Below are 20,770 nucleotides of genomic sequence, written 5' to 3' on the forward strand. Positions count from 1 at the left end.
GACTTACTAAGTGTGCATATTTGACATTTTAGGTTACATAAAAATCTCAAAAGCCAGGAGCCCATTTTGGGAGTTTATAATTTTCAACAACTTTTGCATGTGAATTACAATCTTTCTTGTTACTATTTATCACTTAAAAATGTACCCATCCCTTGTTCTAAGCAACAAAGAGATAAAAAGATAATCTAAACTTATGCATACAAGATTAACTCATAATGTTGATTCTCACAATTATCTATATTATTGCTTTTTGTCAATTATGGATTCCCAGGGAAGATCCTGATCTCTCTCTGTCTCTAATCATGTTCCTAACCAATCTTAACAGCTCACAGAACATAAGCTCTTGCCAGGTGTGGAGATAGAGTCCAATCAAAACTAATGATACTGTCTAACCAAGAAAAGTTCAGTTTTCTCATATGTGGTGTGATTTAACAAACTTCTCTATCTTATAAAATCAGGGAATCTGCTTCTGTCGTAACAGTGCTCCTAGTCTGAGATGCTCAAACTATTTTTGAATAATTATGAAAATATAGGTTAGATTAGAAAGACAAACTTCAAGAAGATCCTTATCACAAGAATGAAATGCTGGGGACCACATTTTTTTTTTTTTAATTTAAAGATTTTATTTATTTATTTGTCAGACAGGAAGAGAGAGCAAGCGCACAAGCAGGCAAAGGCGGAGAGAGAAGGAGGATCCCTGCCAAACAAGGAACCCAGTGCGGGACTGAATCCCGGGACCCACGGATCATGACCTGAGCCGAAGGCAGCGGCTTAACCGACTGAGCCACCCAGGCGTCCCTGGGGACCACACTCTTGAGTGGGATTGGTTAGGAAGGAAATTTCAGAAATAAGAAATGCAAACATACACATACTCTGTAAAAAAAGTGACTGCTTAAAGAGAGCACAAAAAACCGCCAATTTACCTGAGCCATGGTTTTTAGCGCTGCAAGAAATGATCAATCCTCCTCTGGATTCCTAGCTTAGAGAAGCACAGAGTCTGAAAAAGGCAGAGCTGGAGAGAAGAAAACAGAACCATGAGACCATGCTTTTTGCAAAGCTCCAATAAGAAAGTTAGAATTATCTTTCTTGCTCTCTTCTTCCTGTCATTAGCTCCTGTCACCAAGATACTCTATGGGAGACATACAGGTGGTGGTTATTACCCTGATCAAACTCAATACTCTCTATATACAAAATGATAATATTTAGAGCAACTTCTCTACCATTTCTGAAATAAAATATATAGATAATATGACAGATTTATATACATTATGCCAAAAATGGAGATAATGATCAACTGTTACATAAATTAAAAGGCAAAAATAAACACTTATGCTTTAAAACTACTTAAACAAATTCAGATTTATAAGATGACAATATTCAGCAAGGCATTTTTTTTAAGTGCTATGTTTTAAATTTTAATTCCAGATTAGTTAACATACAGTGTTATATTAGTTTCAGGTGTACAATATACTGATTAGACAATTTTATACATTACTCAGTGCTCATAATGGTAAGTGTACTCTTTTTTTTTTTAAAGATTTTTTATTTTTTATTTATTTGACAGAGAGAGAGATCACAAGTAGGCAGAGAGGCAGGCAGAGAGAGAGAGAGGAGGAAGCAGGCTCCTTGCTGAGCAGAGAGCCCGATGCGGGTCTCGATCCCAGGACCCTGAGATCATGACCTGAGCCGAAGGCAGCGGCTTAACACACTGAAGGCACCCAGGCGCCGGGTAAGTGTACTCTTAATCCTCTTCACCTATTTTACACATAGTCCCATCCACCTCCCCTCTAGTAACCAATGGTTTGTTCTGTATAGTTAGGAGCCTATTTCTTGGTTTGTCTATTTTTTCTTTGTTTTGTTTCTTAAATTCCACATGAGTGAAATCATATGGTATTTGTCTTTCTCTAATTTCATTTAACATTATACTCTCTAAATCTATCCATGTTGTTGTAAATGGCAATGTTTCACTCTTTCTTAATGGCTGAGTAATATTCCATTGCATATACATATATATATAAGAACATATACTACCTTTTCTTTTTTTTTTTTTTAAAGATTTTATTTATTTATTTGATAGAGAGAAATCACAAGTAGACGGAGAGGCAGGCAGAGAGAGAGAGGAAAGCAGGCTCCCCGCTGAGCAGAGAGCCCGATGCGGGACTCGATCCCAGGACCCTGAGATCATGACCTGAGCCGAAGGCAGTGGCTTAACCCACTGAGCCACCCAGGCGCCCCTATACTACCTTTTCTTTATCCATTCATCTATCAATGGACACTTGGGATGCTTCCATAATTTGGCTATTATTAATAATGCAATAAATACAGGGATGCATAAATCTTGTCAAATTAGTGTTTTCATATTCTTTGGGTAAGTACCAGTAGTGGAATTACTGGATAATATGGTAGTATCTTGGCTACTGTAAATAATGCTGCTATAGGAGTACATGTATCCCTTTGAATTAGTGTTTTGGTATTCTTTCGGTAAATACCCAGTTACGCAACTGCTGGATTGTAGGGTAGTTCTTTTTTTTTAATTGACATATAATGTATTATTTGTTTCAGGGGTACAGGTCTATGAATCATCGGTCTTACACAACACCCAGCACTCACCACAACACTTACCCTCCCCAATGTCCATCATCCAAGTACCCTATCCTCCTAACCCTCTCCCCTCCAGCAACCCTATTTGTTTCCTAAGACTAAGAGTCTGGATTATAGGGTAGTTCTATTTGTAACTTATTTTTTTTTAATTTTCAGCATAACAGTATTCATTGTTTTTGTACCACACCCAGGGCTCCATGCAATCCATGCCCTCTCCAATACCCACCACCTGGTACCCCGACCTCCCAGCCCCCGCCCCTTCAAAACCCTCAGATTGTTTTTCAGAGTCCATAGTCTCTCATGGTTCACCTCCCCTTCCAATTTCCCCCAACTCCCTTCTCCTCTCTATCTCCCCATGTCCTCCATGCTATTTGTTATGCTCCACAAATAAGTGAAACCATATGATAACTGACTCTCTCTGCTTGACTTATTTCACTCAGCATAATCTCTTCCAGTCCCATCTATGTTGCTACAAAAGTTGGGTATTCATCCTCTCTGATGGAGGCATAATACTCCATAGTGTATATGGACCACATCTTCTTTATCCATTCGTCCGTTGAAGGGCATCTTGGTTCTTTCCACAGTTTGGCGACCGTGGCCATTGCTGCTATAAACGTTGGGGTACAGATGGCCCTTCTTTTCACTACATCTGTATCTTTGGGGTAAATACCCAGGAGTGCAATGGCAGGGTCATAGGGAAGTTCTATTTTTAATTTCTTGAGGAATCTCCACACTGTTCTCCAAAGTGGCTGCACCAACTTGCATTCCCACCAACAGTGTAAGAGGGTTCCCCTTTCTCCGCATCCCCTCCAACACATGTTGTTTCCTGTCTTGATAATTTTGGCCATTCTAACTGGTGTAAGGCAGTTAGAATGGTTTTGCGGTTTTAATTTGAATCTCCCTGAGGGCTAGTGATGATGAACATTTTTTCATGTGTCTGATAGCCATTTGTATGTCTTCATTGGAGAAGTGTCTGTTCATATCTTCTCCCCATTTTTTGATATGATTGTCTGTTTTGTGTGTGTTGAGTTTGAGGAGTTCTTTATAGATCCTGGATATCAACCTTTTGTCTGTACTGTCATTTGCAAATATCTTCTCCCATTCCGTGGGTTGCCTCTTTGTTTTCTTGACTGTTTCCTTTGCTGTGCAGAAGCTTTTGATTTTGATGAAGTCCCAAAAGTTCATCTTAGCTTTTGTTTCCTTTGCCTTTGGAGACATATCTTGAAAGAAGTTGCTGTGGCTGATATCGAAGAGACTATTGCCTATGTTCCCCTCTAGGATTCTGACAGATTCCTGTCTCACATTGAGGTCTTTTATCCATTTTGAGTTTATCTTTGTATACGGTGTAAGAGAATGGTCCAGTTTCATTCTTCTACATATAGCTGCCCAGTTTTCCCAGCACCATTTATTGAAGAGACTGTTTTTTTTCCACTGTATATTTTTTCCTGTTTTGTCGAAGATTATTTGACCATAGAGTTGAGGGTCCATATCTGGGCTCTCTGTTCCACTGGTCTATGTGTTTGTTTTTATGCCAGTACCATGCTGTCTTGATGATCACAGCTTTGTAGTAAAGCTTGAAATCGGGTAGTGTGATGTTCCCAGTTTTATTTTTGTTTTTCAACATTTCCTTAGCGATTCGGGGTCCCTTCTGATTCCATACAAATTTTTGGATTATTTGCTCCAGCTCTTTGAAGAATACCGGTGGAATTTTGATCGGAATAGCATTAAAAGTATAGATTGCTCTAGGCAGTATAGACATTTTAACAATGTTTATTCTTCTGATCCAAGAGCATGGATGGTCTTCCATCTTTTTGTGTCTTCTTCAATTTCTTTCATGAGTGTTCTGTAGTTCCTCAAGTACAGACCCTTTACTTCTTTGGTTAGGTTTATTCCCAGGTATCTTATGGTTCTTGGTAAATGGAATCAATTCTCTAATTTCCCTTTCTGTATTTTCATTATTAGTGTATAAGAAAGCCACTGATTTCTGTACATTGACTTTGTATCCTGCCACGTTGCTGAATTGTTGTATGAGTTCACGACAGATCAAACCAACTCCACACATAAGAAGGGAAATAATCAAGATTATTGCTGAGATCAATGAGGTAGAAACCAGAGATACAGTAGAACGTATCAATGAAACTAGAAGCTGGTTTTTTGAAAGAATCAATAAGATCGATAAACCACTGGCCACACTAATCCAAAAGAAAAGAGAGAAAGCCCAAATTCATAAAATTATGAATGAAAAGGGAGAGATCACAATGAACACCAAGGAAGTAAAAACAATCATCAGAAGTTATTATCAACAGTTATATGCCAATAAACTAAGCAACCTAGATGAAATGGATGCATTCCTAGAAAACTAAACTCCCAAAATTGAACCAGGAAGAAATTGACAACCTGAATAGACCAATATCTAGTAACAAGATTGAAGCAGTGATCAAAAGCTTCCCAAAAAACAAGAGCCCAGGACCTGATGGATTCCCTGGGGAATTCTACCAAACTTTCAAAGAAATAACACCTATTCTCCAAAAGCTGTTTCAAAAAATTGAAGCAGAAGAAAAACTTCCAGACTCTTTCTATGAAGCCAGCATTACCCTGATCCCCAAACCACGCAAAGACCCTACCAAAAAGGAGAATTTCAGACCAATATCACTGATGAATATGGATGCTAAGATTCTCAACAAGATCCTAGTAAACAGGATCCAACAGCACATTAAAAAGATTATCCACCATGACCAGGTGGGATTCATCCCTGGGCTACAAGGATGGTTCAACATTCACAAATCAATGTGATACAACAAATTAATAAGAGAAGAGAGAAGAACCATATGGTCTCTCAATCGATGCAGAAAAAGCATTTGACAAAATCCAGCATCCGTTCCTGATTAAAACGCTTCAAAGTATAGGGATAGAGGGAACATTCCTGAACTTCATCAAATCTATCTATGAAAGACCCACAGCAAGTATCATCCTCAATGGGAAAAAGCTTGCAGCCTTCCCGTTGAGATCAGGAACACGACAAGGATGCCCACTCTCACCACTCTTGTTCAACATAGTATTAGAAGTCCTAGCAACAGCAATCAGACAACAAGGAGAAATTAAAGGTATCCAAATTGGTAATGAAGAAGTCAAACTCTCTCTCTTTGCAGATGACATGATTCTTTATATGGAAAACCCAAAAGACTCCACCCCCAAACTACTATTTGTAACTTTTAAAAGAAACTCCATACTGTTTTCCAGCATGGCTCCACAAGTCTGCATTCCCACCAACAATGCACAAGGGTTCCTTTTTCTCTACACCCTCACTAACACTTGTTTCCTGTGTTTTCTATTTTGGCTATTCTGACAGGTGTGAAGTGATATCTCAATGCGGTTTCAACTTGCATTTCCCTCATGATGAGGAATGTTGAGCATCTCTTCATGTGAACATCTCTAAGTCTTCTTCAGAGAAATGTCTGTTCATGTCTTCTGATCATTTTTTAATTGGACTATTCGGTTTTTCTGTTGAATTGTGTAAGTTGTCTATATATTTTGGATACTAACACTTTATCGGATTTGTCATTTGAGAAGATATTTGATATCTTCTTTTAGTTTTGGTGTTTCCTTGGCTGTGCAGAGGCTTTTTATTCTAAAATAATCTCAATATTTTATTTTTGCTTTTGCTTCCCATCTCAGGAAACATATTTAAAAACGTGTTGCTATGGCTGATGTCAGTGTAATTACTGTCTGTGCTCTCCTCTATGATTTTTATGGTTTCTGGTCTCACATTTAGGTTATTAACTAATTTTTAAATTTTTGTGTATCATGTAAGACATTGGTCTAGTTTCATTCTTTTGTATGCTGCTGTCCAATTTTCCAAGCACCACTTGTTGAAGAGAATTTTTTCCATTGCATATTCTTGTCCTTTTTTTGTCCAAGACTAATTGACTTATAATTGTGGGTTTATATCCAGGCCCTCTATTCTGTTCCACTGATCTGTTTTTCTGCCAGTACCACATTTTACATGGATTACTACAGCTTTGTAGTATATATTGATACCCAGAATTGTGATACCTCCAGTTTTGTTCTTCTTTCTCGAGATGGCTTTGGCTAATGAAGGTCTTTTGTGGTTCCATATAAATCTGAGGAAATGCTGTTGTATTTTGATAGGGATTGCCTTAAATCTGTAGTTTGGGGACACCTGGGTGGCTCAGTCAGTTGCGTGTATGACTCTTGGATTTTGCTCAGGTCATTATCTCAGATTCCTGGGAGGGAGCCCCACATCAGGCTTCATGCTCAGTAGGGAGTCTGCTTGAGGATTCTCTCTTCCTCTGTCCTCCTCTGACTTGGGTACTCTCTCAAAATAAATAAATATTTTTTAAAAATCTGTAGACTGCTCTGGACAGTATGGACATTTTAACAATATTTGTTCTTTCCATTCATGAGCATGGAATATCTTTCCATTTGTGTTGTCTTCAATTTTTTTTTTCATCAATTTTAAGTTTCTGTCACCTCCCAGATCTGTCACCTCCTTGGTGAAGTTTTTTCCTAGATATTTTTTCCTAGATTTTTTATTTTTTCATTTTTTAAAATTTTTCCTAGATATTTTATTATTTTGGTACAATTGTAAATAGGACTGTTTCCTTCACTTTCTGAAGCTTCATTATTAGTGTATAAAAATGCAACAGATTTCTGTATATTGATTTTGAATCCTCTCACTTTACTAAATTCATATATCAGTCTAGTAGTTTTCTAGTGGAGTCTTCCAGGTTTGCTATATATAGTATCATATCATCTATAAATAGTGGAAGTTTTACTTCTTCCTTGCCAATTTGGATGTCTTTTATTTCTTTTTGTTGTCTGATTGCTATGGCTAGGACTTCCAGTATTATGCTGAATAAAAGTGGTGAGAGTGGACATCCTTGTCTTATTCTTGATCTTACCAGAAAAGTTGCCAGTTTTTGCCATTGAGTATGCTGGGTGTGGGTTTTTCACATTTGACTTTTATTATGTTAAGGATTATTTCCTCTAAACTGACTTTGCTGAAGGTTTTTATCATGAATGGGTATTACACTTTGTCACATGCTTTTTCCATATCTATTGAAATGATTATATGGCATTTATCCTTCGTCTTATTGATATGATGTATGATGTTGATTAATTCGTGAATATTGAACATCCCGTGAATCCAGGGAATAAATCCTAGTGGATCACAGTGAACAATTTTTTAACCCACTGAGCCACCCAGGCACCCCTTAGTGAACAATTTTTTAAATATATTGTTGGATCCGGTTTGCTACTAGTTTGTTGAAGAATTTTACACCTATGTTCAACAGAGATATGAGCCTATAGTTCACTTTTTTGAAAGGTATCTTTATCTGGTTTTAGTATCAGGGTAATGCTGGCCTCACAGAATGAATCTGGAAGTTTTCCTTCCTCTTCTGTGATTTGGGATAGTTTGAGAACAGCTTTAAACTCTTTTTTAAATGTTTGGTAGAATTTACCTGTGAAGCCATCTGGTCCTGGACTTCTGTTTATTGGGAGTTTTTTGATTACTGATTCAGTTTCATTACAACCAGTCTATTCAAATTTTGTTTCCTCCTGATTCAGTTTGGGGAGCTTTTATGTTTCTAGGAATTTCTCATTTCTTCTAAGTTATCCAATTTGTTGGCATATAATTTTTCATAATATTCTCTTACAATTCTTTATATTTCTGTGGTGTCAGTTATTTCTCTTCTTTCATTTCTGATTTTGTTGAACTGTCTCATTTTTTCTTTTTGGTGAGTCTAAATATCTATTAGTTTTGTTGCTCTATTCAAAGAACTGGTTCCTAATTTCACTGTTTTTGTTTTTGGTTTTTTTTTTGTTGTTGTTCTTTGGGTTTTTTTTTAGTTCCTATTTCATTTATTTGTGCTCTAATCTTTATTATGTCCTTCCTTCTACAGGTTTGGGGTTTTGTTTTTTCTTTTTCTAGCTGTGTTAAGTGTAACTTTAGGTTTTTTATCTAAGATTTTCCTTGCTTCTTGAGTTAGGTTATATTGCTATAAACTTCCCTCTTAATGAACAGCTTTTCTTCATTGCAAAGAGTCTAGATCATTGTATTTTCATTTTCATTTGTCCCCATTTTTTTTTTAATTTCCTCTTTGATTTGTTGCTTGATCCATTCATTGTTTGGTAGCATGTTATCTAATCTCCACATATTTGTGGTCTTTCCAGATTTTTTTTCCTATGGTTGATATTAGTTTAATAGCACTCTGGTTAGAAAAACTGCACAGAAGGACTTCAATCTTTTTAATATATTGAGACTTGTTTTGGGGCCTAGTATGTGACCTATTCTGGAAAATATTCCTTGTACACTTGAAAAGAATGTGTATTCTGCTGTTTTAAGATGGAATGTTATGAATATATCATTTGATCCACCTGGTCCAATGTGTCTTCCAAAGCCACTGTTTCCTTGTTGATTTTTTTTTTTGGATGATCTATGATTTAAGTGGGATGATAAAGTCTATTATTGTATTACTATCAATTACTTCCTTTTCCTTTATGTTTGTTATCAGCTGCTTCATGTATTTGGGTGCCCCCAAGTTTGGTGTGTGATTGATAAATATATACATATATATATATATATTTTTTTTCTTGTTGCATTGTTCCTTTTTTTTTTTAAAAGATCTTATTTATTTGACAGAGATCACAAGTAGGCAGAGAGGCAGGTGGTGAGGGGGGAAGCAGGCTCCCCACGGAGCAGAGAGCCCAATGCGGGGCTTAATCCCAGGACCCTGGGATCATGACCCAAGCCAAAAGCAGACTTTAACCCACTAAGCCACCCAGACACCCCAACATTGTTCCTTTTATTACTAGTGTCCTTTGTCTCTTTATACAGTCTTTGTTATTTTAATATCTATTTTGTCCTATGTAAGTATTACTACTTATATAGTTCTTTTCACTACTGTATTACTACTTACAGAAGTTCTTTTCACTTCCATTTGCACGATAACTGCTTTTCTATCCCTTCACTTAAAAAAAAAAAAAAAAAAGATTTTACAGAGAGATTTTCACCTGAGCAAGAGTGAGTAGAAGGAGGTGCAGAGAGGGAGGAGCGGTGGAGGAGGAGGGGACTAGCAGACTCCATGCTGAGTGTGGAGCCTAATGTGGGGCTCAATCCCACAACTCTGAGATTGCGACCTGAGCCAAAAACAAGAGGCAGGACACTCAAGCGACTAAGCCACCCACATGGCCCTCTATCCCTTCATTTTCAATCTGCATGTGTCTTTAGGTCTGAAATGAGTCTCTTGTGGGCAGCATACAGATGGATTCTGCTTTTTTTATTCATTCCATCATCCTACATCTTCTGATTGCAGCATTTAGTATGTGTACAAAGTAATTATTGAATGGTATGTCCTTACTGCCATTTCAATACTTTTTTTTTTTTAGAAGATTTTACTTATTATTTGAGAGAGAGAGAGGGCATGAAAAGATAGAGGTCAGTGGGAGAAGCAGACTCCATGTCAAGCAGGGAGTCCAATGTGGGACTTGATCCTGGGACTCCAGGATCATGACCCAAGCTGAAGGCAGTCACTAACCAACTGAGCCACCCGGTGCCCTCATTACTTGTTAATGACTGTTTTTGTAGGTCTCTGTTCCTTTCTTCTCTTGTTCTCTTCTCTCATTGTTGGGTTTCTTTAGTGATATACTTGGATTCCTTCCTCTTTAGTTTTTGCATATCCATTACTGGTTTTTTATTTTGGTTACCATTAGCTTTGTATGTAACATCTTCTGAATATAGTGGTCTATTTAAGTTGATGGTTGCTTAAGTGTGAACACATTCTTTACTCCTTCCCCTCCCATTTTATGTGTATGATGTCATACTTTACATCCTTTTCTTTTGTGAATCCCCTGATTTTTATAGATATACTTATTTTTTACTGCTTTTATTCTTCCTATTTTCTTATGCCTACTTATGGTCTTTCCTTTCCACTTAAATAGTCTCTTTAAGCATTTCACGTGACTGGTTTAGTGGACATGAATTTCTTTAATTTTTGTCTGGGAAACTCTTTATCTCTTCTATTCTGAATGAGCTCTGCCAGACTGAGTATTCTTAACTGCAGGATTTTCATTTAGTACTCTGTATGGCACTCCCTCCTGGCCTGCAAAGTTTCTGCTGAAAAATCAGCTGATAGCCTATACGAGCCTTTTCCCTCATATGTAACTATTTTCTTTTTTCTTGCTGCTTTTAAAATTCTCTCTTTATCACTACTTTTTGCCATTTGGATTACCATATATTTTGGTGTGGACTGCCATGTATTGATTTTGTTGGAGGCTCTCTGTGCCTGCTGGATCTGGATTTCTGTTTCCTTTCCCAGATTTGGGAAGTTTCTGCTATTGTTTCTTCAAAATACAAATTCTGCCTCCTTTTTTCTCTTCTTCTACAGGATCCCTGTAGTGTGAATGTTACTTACGCTTGATGGTTATGCTCAGTTTCTCTATTTTCACTTTTTATTATTATTTTCCCTCTTTTATTCAGCTTGACTGCTTTCCATTATTCTGTTCTCTGTTTTTCTGTTTTTTCTAGACTACCGTTGATTCCACCTGATGTATTTTTTTTTAAAGATTTTATTTATTTATTTGACAGAGAGAAAGAACACAAGTAGGCAGAGAGAAGGGAGAAGCAGGCTTCCCGCTGAGAAGAGAGCCCAACGCAGGGCCCAATCCCAAGACCCTGAGATCATGACCTGAGCCAAAGACAGAGGCTTAACCCACTGAGCCACGCAGTCATCCATCACCTGATGTATTTTTAATTTAAGTTATTGAGTTCTCTATCTCTGGTTCTTTTTTATGTTTTCTATGTCTTTGTTAAGAGTCTCAGTGAAGTTCTCCATTCTTTTCTCAAGTCAAGAGAGTATCTTTATGACCATTACTCTAAATTCTCTATCAGGTATATATTATTTATCTCCATTTCGTTTAGATCTCCTGCTGTTATTTTGTCCTGTTCTTTCATTTGGAACATATTCTTCTGCCTCCTCATTTTGTCTAACTCTCTGTGTCTGTTCTATATGTTAGGAAAATCAGCTACATCTCCTGCTCTGGAAAGTAGTGGCCTTATGAAGAATTCCTGTAATACCCTGCAGTGCAATGTCCCTTGATTACCAGAATCTGGCACATCAGGAATATTCTTTATGTGTGTTGCATGCTGTTCCCCGCTTTGTAGCTGAGCCACTTTTGCCTTCAGTTCAGTTGTCTGCAATGTCTTTCTGCCTGTTGTGTGTAAAGTTTGGTTCCTGCACTGTTTGTGGGCCAGAATGGGGCTGCACTGGGCTTAAGTTGAGTCATATCGGGCATGTGCCAGAGCCAAAGTAGCACCAAACTGCAGGGCGCATTCCATGTGTTGTCCCCTAAGAAGTTTTCATTGGTGGGTAGGGCCTGTAGTCAGACCAGATGTCTACCCCCAACCCCCAGCTGGAGCTGCAATTGGACTGTGGTGTGTGGTTACCTTCTCCTCTCCCCTGAGTAGGAGTCACACTAGAGTGGTTGCTGGCCCATGTCAAGGATGTTTGCACACGGCCAAGCTTGTGGCACCACTCTGGATAAGCTCTAGTCTGGCATATTGGAAGAAGAGGTCTGCAGGAGTATGCATGTGTGTTGCAAGGTGTTAGCAAATTTTGCACAGGTCTACGAGAAGAGACCTAGAGCAGAGACTTGGCTGTTAGGGGTGGATCTGCAGAAGGGCGCAGGGGCATGGTCACCGTTAGCAAGTTATGTAGCAAATACCACTGATGCACTGGTTCCCATAAGCATCTGTGTGTCTAGGCTGGGGGATGGGGAAGGAAAATGGTGCCTGCCAGTTCTTTTGTTTATGGAGATGACTCCCAATAATCCCTGCCCCTCCAGCACAAGTTCTGGGATCAGGAAACAAATCTCTCTCCCATATACCCCAGGGATTTTTGAAACTGCTGCTTCTATGCTGCACCTCTGTGGGGCCGTTTGTTATGCTATCTCTTTAAGGGCAGGGACTCAGTTTTCTCTCCCTCCCAGCTCTCCCAGAGCCAAGCCTACTGATTTTTAAAGTTCCAGGTGTTAAGCCCTGCTGTTTGCAAGGATTCATGAAATCCAAAGCCAAATACTAAGGGGATTTGTGCCTGCGGCTCCCATGCCTGGGGTGCTTGGTGTGAGGATCTGTTTGTTTTCTCCTCTACATGCTTGCAGTGTCCCTCCCTCCTGCAGACAGTCCTGTGGGTCCCTTTAGCTCCCAACTGCGTCCTTACACTCCTAACCTCTTCAGTGTGGCCTATTTCTTACATTTAGCTATGGAGAGTCTGTTCTGCCAGTCTTCAGGCCATTTTTGGGGTCATTTTTACTGATGTAGTTGTTACCTAGTTTGTATCCATGAGACAAGGTGAGCTTAGGGTCCTCCTACTCTGGCATCTTCCCCAGAAGTTTTGAACTAAGTATTGTTGACAACTTTTATTTATATTTGACATTTTGAAGTAAAGTCTATATATGTGTATATGTATGTATGCATAGTATGTTTGTGTGTGATGTGTTTGGGTATGCATAGGCTCAATGAAATCCATTATCTACAAATGTAGGCTTCTGCAAGTATGGGATACTGGCAAGGAAAATATAACAAGCAGTGTTGATATCAGTGCTGTGACTTTAAAAGTCACAGTACATTTCTAAATAAAACAAAGTACAGTCTTTTCTCAATCATTCTCAAGCATTCCTGGAAGATTAAGAGTAAAACCATGCAATAATAGTAACACAGATAAATTCAGCAGTTTGTAGAAATCATGCAAAAAATAATGCTTTATGTGAGAAGTACTAGACCCAGATTATTATAAACACATTTTTTTCCCCAGCTATGGTCTTCCATTTTGCAGGTCATAGATCAATCATTTGCTGTGTACTGCAGAGCATCTAGATTAGAAGTTAGCCAACTACTGCCCACCAACTATTTTTATAAATAAAACTTTATTGGAATGCATCTACACTCAGTTGTTAATAAATTATCTTTGCCTACTTTCATACTAAAGTGGCAGAGTTGAATAACTGCAACAGAGACCATGTGGCCCAGATATCTTAGTATTTACTGTCTATCCCTTTATAGAAAAGTCATCTACCCTATAATCAGGATGCATTACTTCAGTCCTTCAATAGCCAGATGACTTCACCCTCAAAATGTTATTTTAACATTCAAAAGCATGCAGATGTATTTCTAAAACATCCTCCAGGGAGAACCATTGCCCCAAATATATGATATAGATATTCAATAAGCATTTAATTAAAAATTCTACTTCTTCCAGATGTGGAAGTTCAGTAGGTAATTGCACCCATCTTAACAACTAAAACTACTTGAGATAAGATTAAAAAAAAAAAAAAATCACACTGGGGCACGGGGGTGGCTCATGGGTTAAGCCTCTGCCTTCAGCTTGGGTCATGGTCCAGGGTCCTGAGATCGAGCCCCACATTGGGCTCTCTGCTCAGCAGGAAGCCTGCTTCCCCCTGTCTCTCTGCCTGCCTCTCTGCCTACTTGTGATCTCTCTCTCTGTCAAATAAATAAATAAATAAAATCTTTTTTAAAAAATCCAAAAGATAAAAAAATCACAGTCTCCTCTAAATTCATCACAGAGCTAAAGATACAAGGAAATTTAAATTAACTAGAAAATGTGCCAAGTACTTCTTAAGAGATATTTGGGAAGTTCCTGTCCACAGCAGGAATTAAACTAAATGGTAATTCCCTTAAAAGTAAATAGTCCAGCCATTCCAATTAAAAGACAATATCAAGACAAGAAAAAAAGCCATTTCAACTATATGTTCTTTACAAGAAATGTACTTTAAATACGAAGACACAGATGAGTAAAGTTGTGGAAGAAGATAGATCATACAAATACTAAGCATAAGAAAACCTGTGTACCTGTATTAATATAAGACAACAGACAAATGAAAAGATATTCAGTATCACTGATCATCAGGGAAATACAAATCAAAACTACAATGACATATCACCTCATACCTGTCAGAATGGCCAACATCAACAGTACTAGAAACATTAGGTGTTGGCTAAGATGTGGTTAAAGGGGAACCCCTACGCACTGTTGGTGGAAATTCAAAGTGGTACACAGCCACTCTGGAAAACAGTATGGAGGCTCCTCAGAAAGTTAAAAATAGAACTACCCTATGACTTTTGCAATTGCACTACTAGCTATTTATCCAAAGGATACAAAAATACTAATTCAAAGGGATACATGCACCCTGATGTTTTATAACAGCATTACCAACAATAGCCTATTGCTGGAATGGAAATATGGAAATAGCCCAAGTATCCATCCACTGATGAATGGATAAAGATGTGGTATATATACACAAGGGAGTATCACTCAGCTATAAAAAGAATGAAATCTTGCCATCTGCAACAACACAGATGGAGCTAGAGGGTATTATCCTAAATGAAATAAGTCAGTCAAAGAAATACAAATACCATATGATTTCATTCGTATGTATAATTTAAGACACAAAACAAACAAACAAAGGGGAACAAAAAGAGGGAGGTAAACCAAGAAACAAATTCTTTGCTTTTTTTTGACACAGAAACAGATCACAGGTAGGCAGAGAAGAAGGCAGAGAGAGAGAAGGAAGAGAGGGAAGAAGGCTCCCCACGAGCAGAGAGCCCGATGAGGGACTCGATCCCAGGACCCTGAGATCATGTTCCCAGCCGAAAGCAGAGGCTTAACCCACTGAGCCATCCAGGTGTCCCCCCAAAATAGATTCTTAACTGTAAAGAACAAACTAATAGTTACCAGAAGTGAGGTGGGTAGGGAGACTGATAAAACAGGTGATGGGGATTAAGGAGGGCATCTGAAATGAATATCAGGTGTCGTATGGAAGTGCTGAGTCACTATATTGTACACCTGAAACTAATATTACAATGTATGTTAACTAACTGGAATTTAATTAAAAACTTAAAAAACAAAGAAGAATGTAAAATGGCAGAGGAATGTAAAATGGCAAAGAAGAATGTAAAATGACACATCATATAAATACTAAGCAAAAGAAAGCCTATGTACTTGTATTAATATAAGACAAAACAGAGATCAAAATAAAGACTAATACAAGAGACAAAGAGGATAAATTCATCATGAAGACACAGAAATTCTAATTGTGTAGAGATTTAACAGCAAAGCACCAAAATATATGAAGCAAAAACTAAGAGAACTAAAGGAAGAAGTGGTCAAATCCACAATCAGACTTGGAAATTTTAACATCTTTCTCTTAGCAACTAACAAAACAAGTAGATAAAAATAGCAGTAATGATATAGAGGATTTATACACAACACTATCAAGTACCTTGACAAAACTGGTAACGCACCCCACTGTCAAGAATACCACACCAAACTGTCAAAAGATGAGCTGAAAAATAGCTGAACTGCCAGTTGTCAAAAAAACTAAGACAACAATCCAAAATGAAAGTAACAGTCAAGCTTTGAATCGCTTACTAATCACTTAGTACAAAAAGAAGCTAACCCAAAGAAAGCAATGGCTCCCCCACTGTTCCATGTTCCCCATGGAACAGTACCTAGAGAGGGTCAGATGGATCAGCACCGATACAGGGAATCATTTCACTGCCAATGGAGTACCAGACAAAAGGTTTCACCCACCTCAAGGACCAGGGCCACAGAATCCAAAAGGAGCCAAATCAGAGGGAGTAAAGAGGATCCCACAGATCACAGATGAACAATCTGAGTATTAATAAGAATAACTGCAATAGATAAAACATATCAAATATATTTAAATCTTCAAATTCATGATAATAATTTAAAAGAAAAACGTAAGATGAACTTTGGAAGATGCTGAAAAATAATAAGTAAAAGCAAGCTTTTATCCTAATTTTTTAAAATGTGCTATACTTTAGAATAACCAAGACATTGATGAAAGCATGGTTCCCTTTACAGAAGTATTCCAACTAATAATTGCAGAAGAAATAAGAGAATTGGAGAATCATTTTGTGGGACGCCTGGGTGACTCAGTAGGTTAAACGTCTGCCTTCTGCTCAGGTCATGATCCCAGGGTCCTGGGACTGAGCTACATCAGGCACCCTGCTCAGCGGGGAACCTGCTTCTCCCTTTCCCTCTGCCATTCCTCCTGCTTGTGCTCTCTCTCATTCTCACTCTCTTTCTCTCAGATACATAAATAGAATCTTAAAAAATATATATCATTTTGAACTCTGATAAAATAATAAATTCCAAGTAAAGACAACCAATGGCTACTAAAATCACATAAAGGAAAACAACCTAATGTTATGCAGCACTCACCATTAAGTATGAAAGATTAGTGCAAAGCAAATAAGCAAAGCCACACACAAAAAAACTCTGAACCTGACCAAACCTCTAAAATTAAATACCAGTTTAGAAGAAACACAGGAACATGTAAAATGACACCACACATATACAACCAACAGAATCCAGAATATGGGTAGCTCTATGAGAAAACTGCTTCTGGAATAAACTGCAAGAAAAGAAAAAGAAAGATTAAGAAGCATATCACATTATTACACTACATAGATATTGTTTGGATCTTAATTCTAATAAATATTTATGGACAATGGGAGAAATGTGAACACTGACTTGTTATTTCATAACATTAAGAAAGTATTAAAGGTGGGTCTTTTTTTTATAGTGATGATATTGTGGTTCTCCATTACCCAAGTTAAAAAAAAAAAAAAGGTCTTAGTGTATCTTTTTATTGTTAAATATTCTTTTTTCTCAGAATTTATTGAGACTTGTGGTTTAAAGATTTTATTTATTTATTTGAGAGAGAGGGAGAGGGAGAGAGAATCTGAAGCAGAATCCAAGCTGAGCTCAGAGCCAGACACAGGGCTCAATCCCATGACCACAAGATCATGACCTGAGCCAAAACCAATAATAGTCAGACGCTTAACCGACTGAACCACCTGGAGGCCCCATGATTGTATTTTTTTAAGGAAAAAATGTTCTTATCATTTAGATGCACATACTAAAATATTTGTGGATGAAATACATATCTGGAACCTACTTCAAAATAACCCATTTTTTTGGTGGGGAGAGGGAGCAGTGGATCTATAGATGAAACATGTTTAGTTACAAATGTATATTTGTTGAAGCACAGGGATGGGTAGGGTACATGGGGAAGCATTATACTTCTTAGTTTCATACATGCTTAAATTTTTCTATAAGAAGAAGTTTTAAAAAAGAAAAACTTTAAATTAAAGATAGATTCCATATATGAACCATGATTCAGTCTAAAGGAGTTTTTTTCGAGTAATTGTTATTTTCTTCTTTCTTTTGTATTTTCTAAGTCATACCAACAAACATGTACTACTTTGATATCAGAAAACAAGGAAATAATAGTTTTGTGAAATTTTAAGAAAGGACATGCAATGGCTGAAAAAAGTCTCAATAAATTCTGAGAAAAAAGAATATTTAAAAATAAAAAGATAAACTCTAAGACCTTTCTCTTTTTAACTTGGGTAATGGAGAAAAAGATGAGGAAAGGGAAAAATAAGGAAATGCACCCATTTCATTATACTTGAGAGATGTGATTCAGGAAGAATTTGTACTAGAAACATTAAAATAAACTAAAAGTAGGCCACTTCTACAAATTTGCCCCAAAGATAAACATCTACATATAGAAACCACATACATTGTTATTGATTGCTATATTATATAATGGCAAAATACTGGGGGAAAAAACCAAATGCCCACTCACAGAAGACTAGGTGAATAAACTAATACACCCATATAACAGAATAGATAATTATAAAAGAGTAAGAACAATCTCTGTAGGCTGCTAAGAATGATCTCCAGGATACATTAAACACATGAGAAAAAAAAAAGGTATAGTGTAATGTACACAGAATACTCCCTTTTAGTTAGGAATGGAGACGTAAAAAATAAATGTATACTTTTATGTGTACCTATGAATACATACAAACACATACACATAAACATATGTCATTTAAAAGAAAAATAGAAGAATATACCAAATAAAAGTACAGGTAGTTATTACCTATACAGAGAAAAAGGAAACAGGTTGAAGGGGATAGGAATAAACATCGGCCTCCTCTGAATTCACCACTGTTCTGTAGTTTTGATTTTGGAGATAAGTAAATATTTTACAGAATTTTAAAATGAAATTAAAGCAAAGTCAGGAAAACACAATCACTAAAAGTAAAAAGCAAGATGAAACAAATGAGCCTAACTGTAGGATAGGTCATAACCTATGAACGTCAAGAAGTCTTGATTGTTTTTCTGTATTCACATAATTAGTAAAAATACTAGTATCGTTAGTTTGAAGCTCTCTCACAATTCAAAAGAAGGGAGAAAAGAAGGAAAAAAGCATAGGGAATAGATGGGACAAGATGATGGATTTGACCCAAACCACATCAATGATCACACTAAATATAAATGGTATATTTAATATAATATAAATTATATATAATATAAATATAAATGGTCTATTTATACTTTAATTGTAAGAGAAATTGTCAACTGGATAAAAACACAAGATCCAACGAAATGCAGCTGACAAGAGATGCACTCCAACATCGAACATAAACAGTTTAAAAATAAAAGAATAGTAAAAGATATTTCATGCTAACACAATGAAAAGAAAGTTGGACTGGTAACATTAAATATCAGACAAAGTAGATGCTCAGAGCAAAGACTACTACCAGGAATAAAGAAGACCACTTAATAATGACGAAGGGATCAATTCACCAAAAGCACATATTACCTAAAACTTTTACATACCTAATAACAGAGCTTAAAAATACATGAAGGAGAAACTTAAAGAAATTACGAGGAGAGGGCACCTGGGTGGCTCAGTGGGTTAAGCCGCTGCCTTCGGCTCAGGTCATGATCTCAGGGTCCTGGGATCGAGTCCCACATCGGGCTCTCTGCTCAGCAGGGAGCCTGCTTCCTTCTCTCACTCTCTATCTGCCTGCCTCTCTGCCTACTTGTGATCTCTGTCTGTCAAATAAATAAAATCTGGAGGAGGAGTCAAGATGGCGGAGAAGTAGCAGGCTGAGATTGCTTCAGCTAGCCGGAGATCAGCTAGATAGCTTATCTAAAGATTGCAAACACCTGAAAATCCATCGGCAGATTGAAGAGAAGAAGAACAGCAATTCTGGAAACAGAAAAACAACCACTTTCTGAAAGGTAGGACCGGCGGAGAAGTGAATCCAAAGCGACGGGAAAATAGACCCCGGGGGGAGGGGCCGGCTCCCGGCAAGCGGCGGAGCAACGGAGCACAAAATCAGGACTTTTAAAAGTCTGTTCCGCTGAGGGACATCGCTCCAGTAGCTAAACCGGGGCGAAGCCCACGCGGGTTCAGCGTGGCCTCAGGTCCCGCAGGGTCACAGAAGGATCGGGGGTGTCTGAGTGTCGCAGAGCTTGCGGGTATTGGAACGGGAAAGCTGGCTGCAGAGACAGAGCCGACAGTAAGCTCACAGCTCGGTGTTACCTTGAACTGGTCGCAGGCTCGGTGAGCTCGGAGCGCGGCCGGAGGTCAGGCAGACGGGAGTAACTGGGCGCTGTTCTCTGAGGGCGCACTGAGGAGTGGGGCCCTGGGCTCTCGGCTCCTCCGGGCCGGAGACCAGGAGGCCGCCATTTGTATTCCCGTCCTCCGGAATTCTACGGAAAGCGCTCAGGGAGCAAAAGTTCCTGAAAGCAAACCTGAGCGGATTACTCACCCCGGCCCCTGCTAAGGGCGGTACAATTCCGCCTGGGGCAAAGACACTTGAGAATCACTACAACAGGCCCCTCCCCCAGAAGATCAACAAGAAATCCAGCCGAGACCAAGTTCACCTACCAAGGAGTGCGGTTTCAATACCAAGGAGAGCAGCAGAATTCCAGAGGAGGAGAAAGCCAAGCACAGAACCCATGGCTTTTTCCCTGTGATTTTTTTTTAGTCTTGCAGTTAATTTAATTTTTTTTCTTTTTCATTTTTTGTTTTTTTTTTTTTTCTCTCGCCTTCGGGTAAATTTTTCTTTTTTTTTTAACTGTTACCTTTTTCTTTTTTAACGATTTTTTACTAGTTTATCTAATATATATATTTTTTCTTTTTTACATTTTTCTTAGGTGTTTTCTTTTTTTTTAAATTCTTTTCTTTTCTTTTTTTTTTTCTTTTTCTTTTTTCTTTTTTTTTTCTTTCTTCCTTTTTG

At 37.8% G+C, this 20,770-nt stretch overlaps 1 protein-coding gene across 5 annotated transcripts in view; it reads right to left on the reverse strand.

Annotated features, from left to right (window-relative positions):
• LOC116579804 (zinc finger protein 420) overlaps positions 1–20,770 on the reverse strand; it is a 106,611-nt gene that overhangs the window by 26,614 nt on the left and 59,227 nt on the right. For 2 of the 5 annotated variants that reach the window (XM_032325579.1, XM_032325576.1), the window contains exon 3: positions 924–1,012. The exons of 2 other annotated variants lie outside the window; for them this stretch is intronic. Coding sequence is in view for 2 of the 3 variants with exons in the window: in XM_032325576.1 (XP_032181467.1) it covers positions 924–932 (9 nt within the window). In the remaining variant the exon portion in view is untranslated. Of the gene's footprint in view, positions 1–923; positions 1,013–16,229; positions 16,331–20,770 lie in introns of all 5 variants that reach the window. One more of the 5 variants, XM_032325577.1, reaches the window with a different exon arrangement.

The sequence above is a fragment of the Mustela erminea genome, chromosome 19, assembly GCF_009829155.1.
Source record: "Mustela erminea isolate mMusErm1 chromosome 19, mMusErm1.Pri, whole genome shotgun sequence".
Lineage (NCBI taxonomy): Eukaryota > Metazoa > Chordata > Mammalia > Carnivora > Mustelidae > Mustela > Mustela erminea.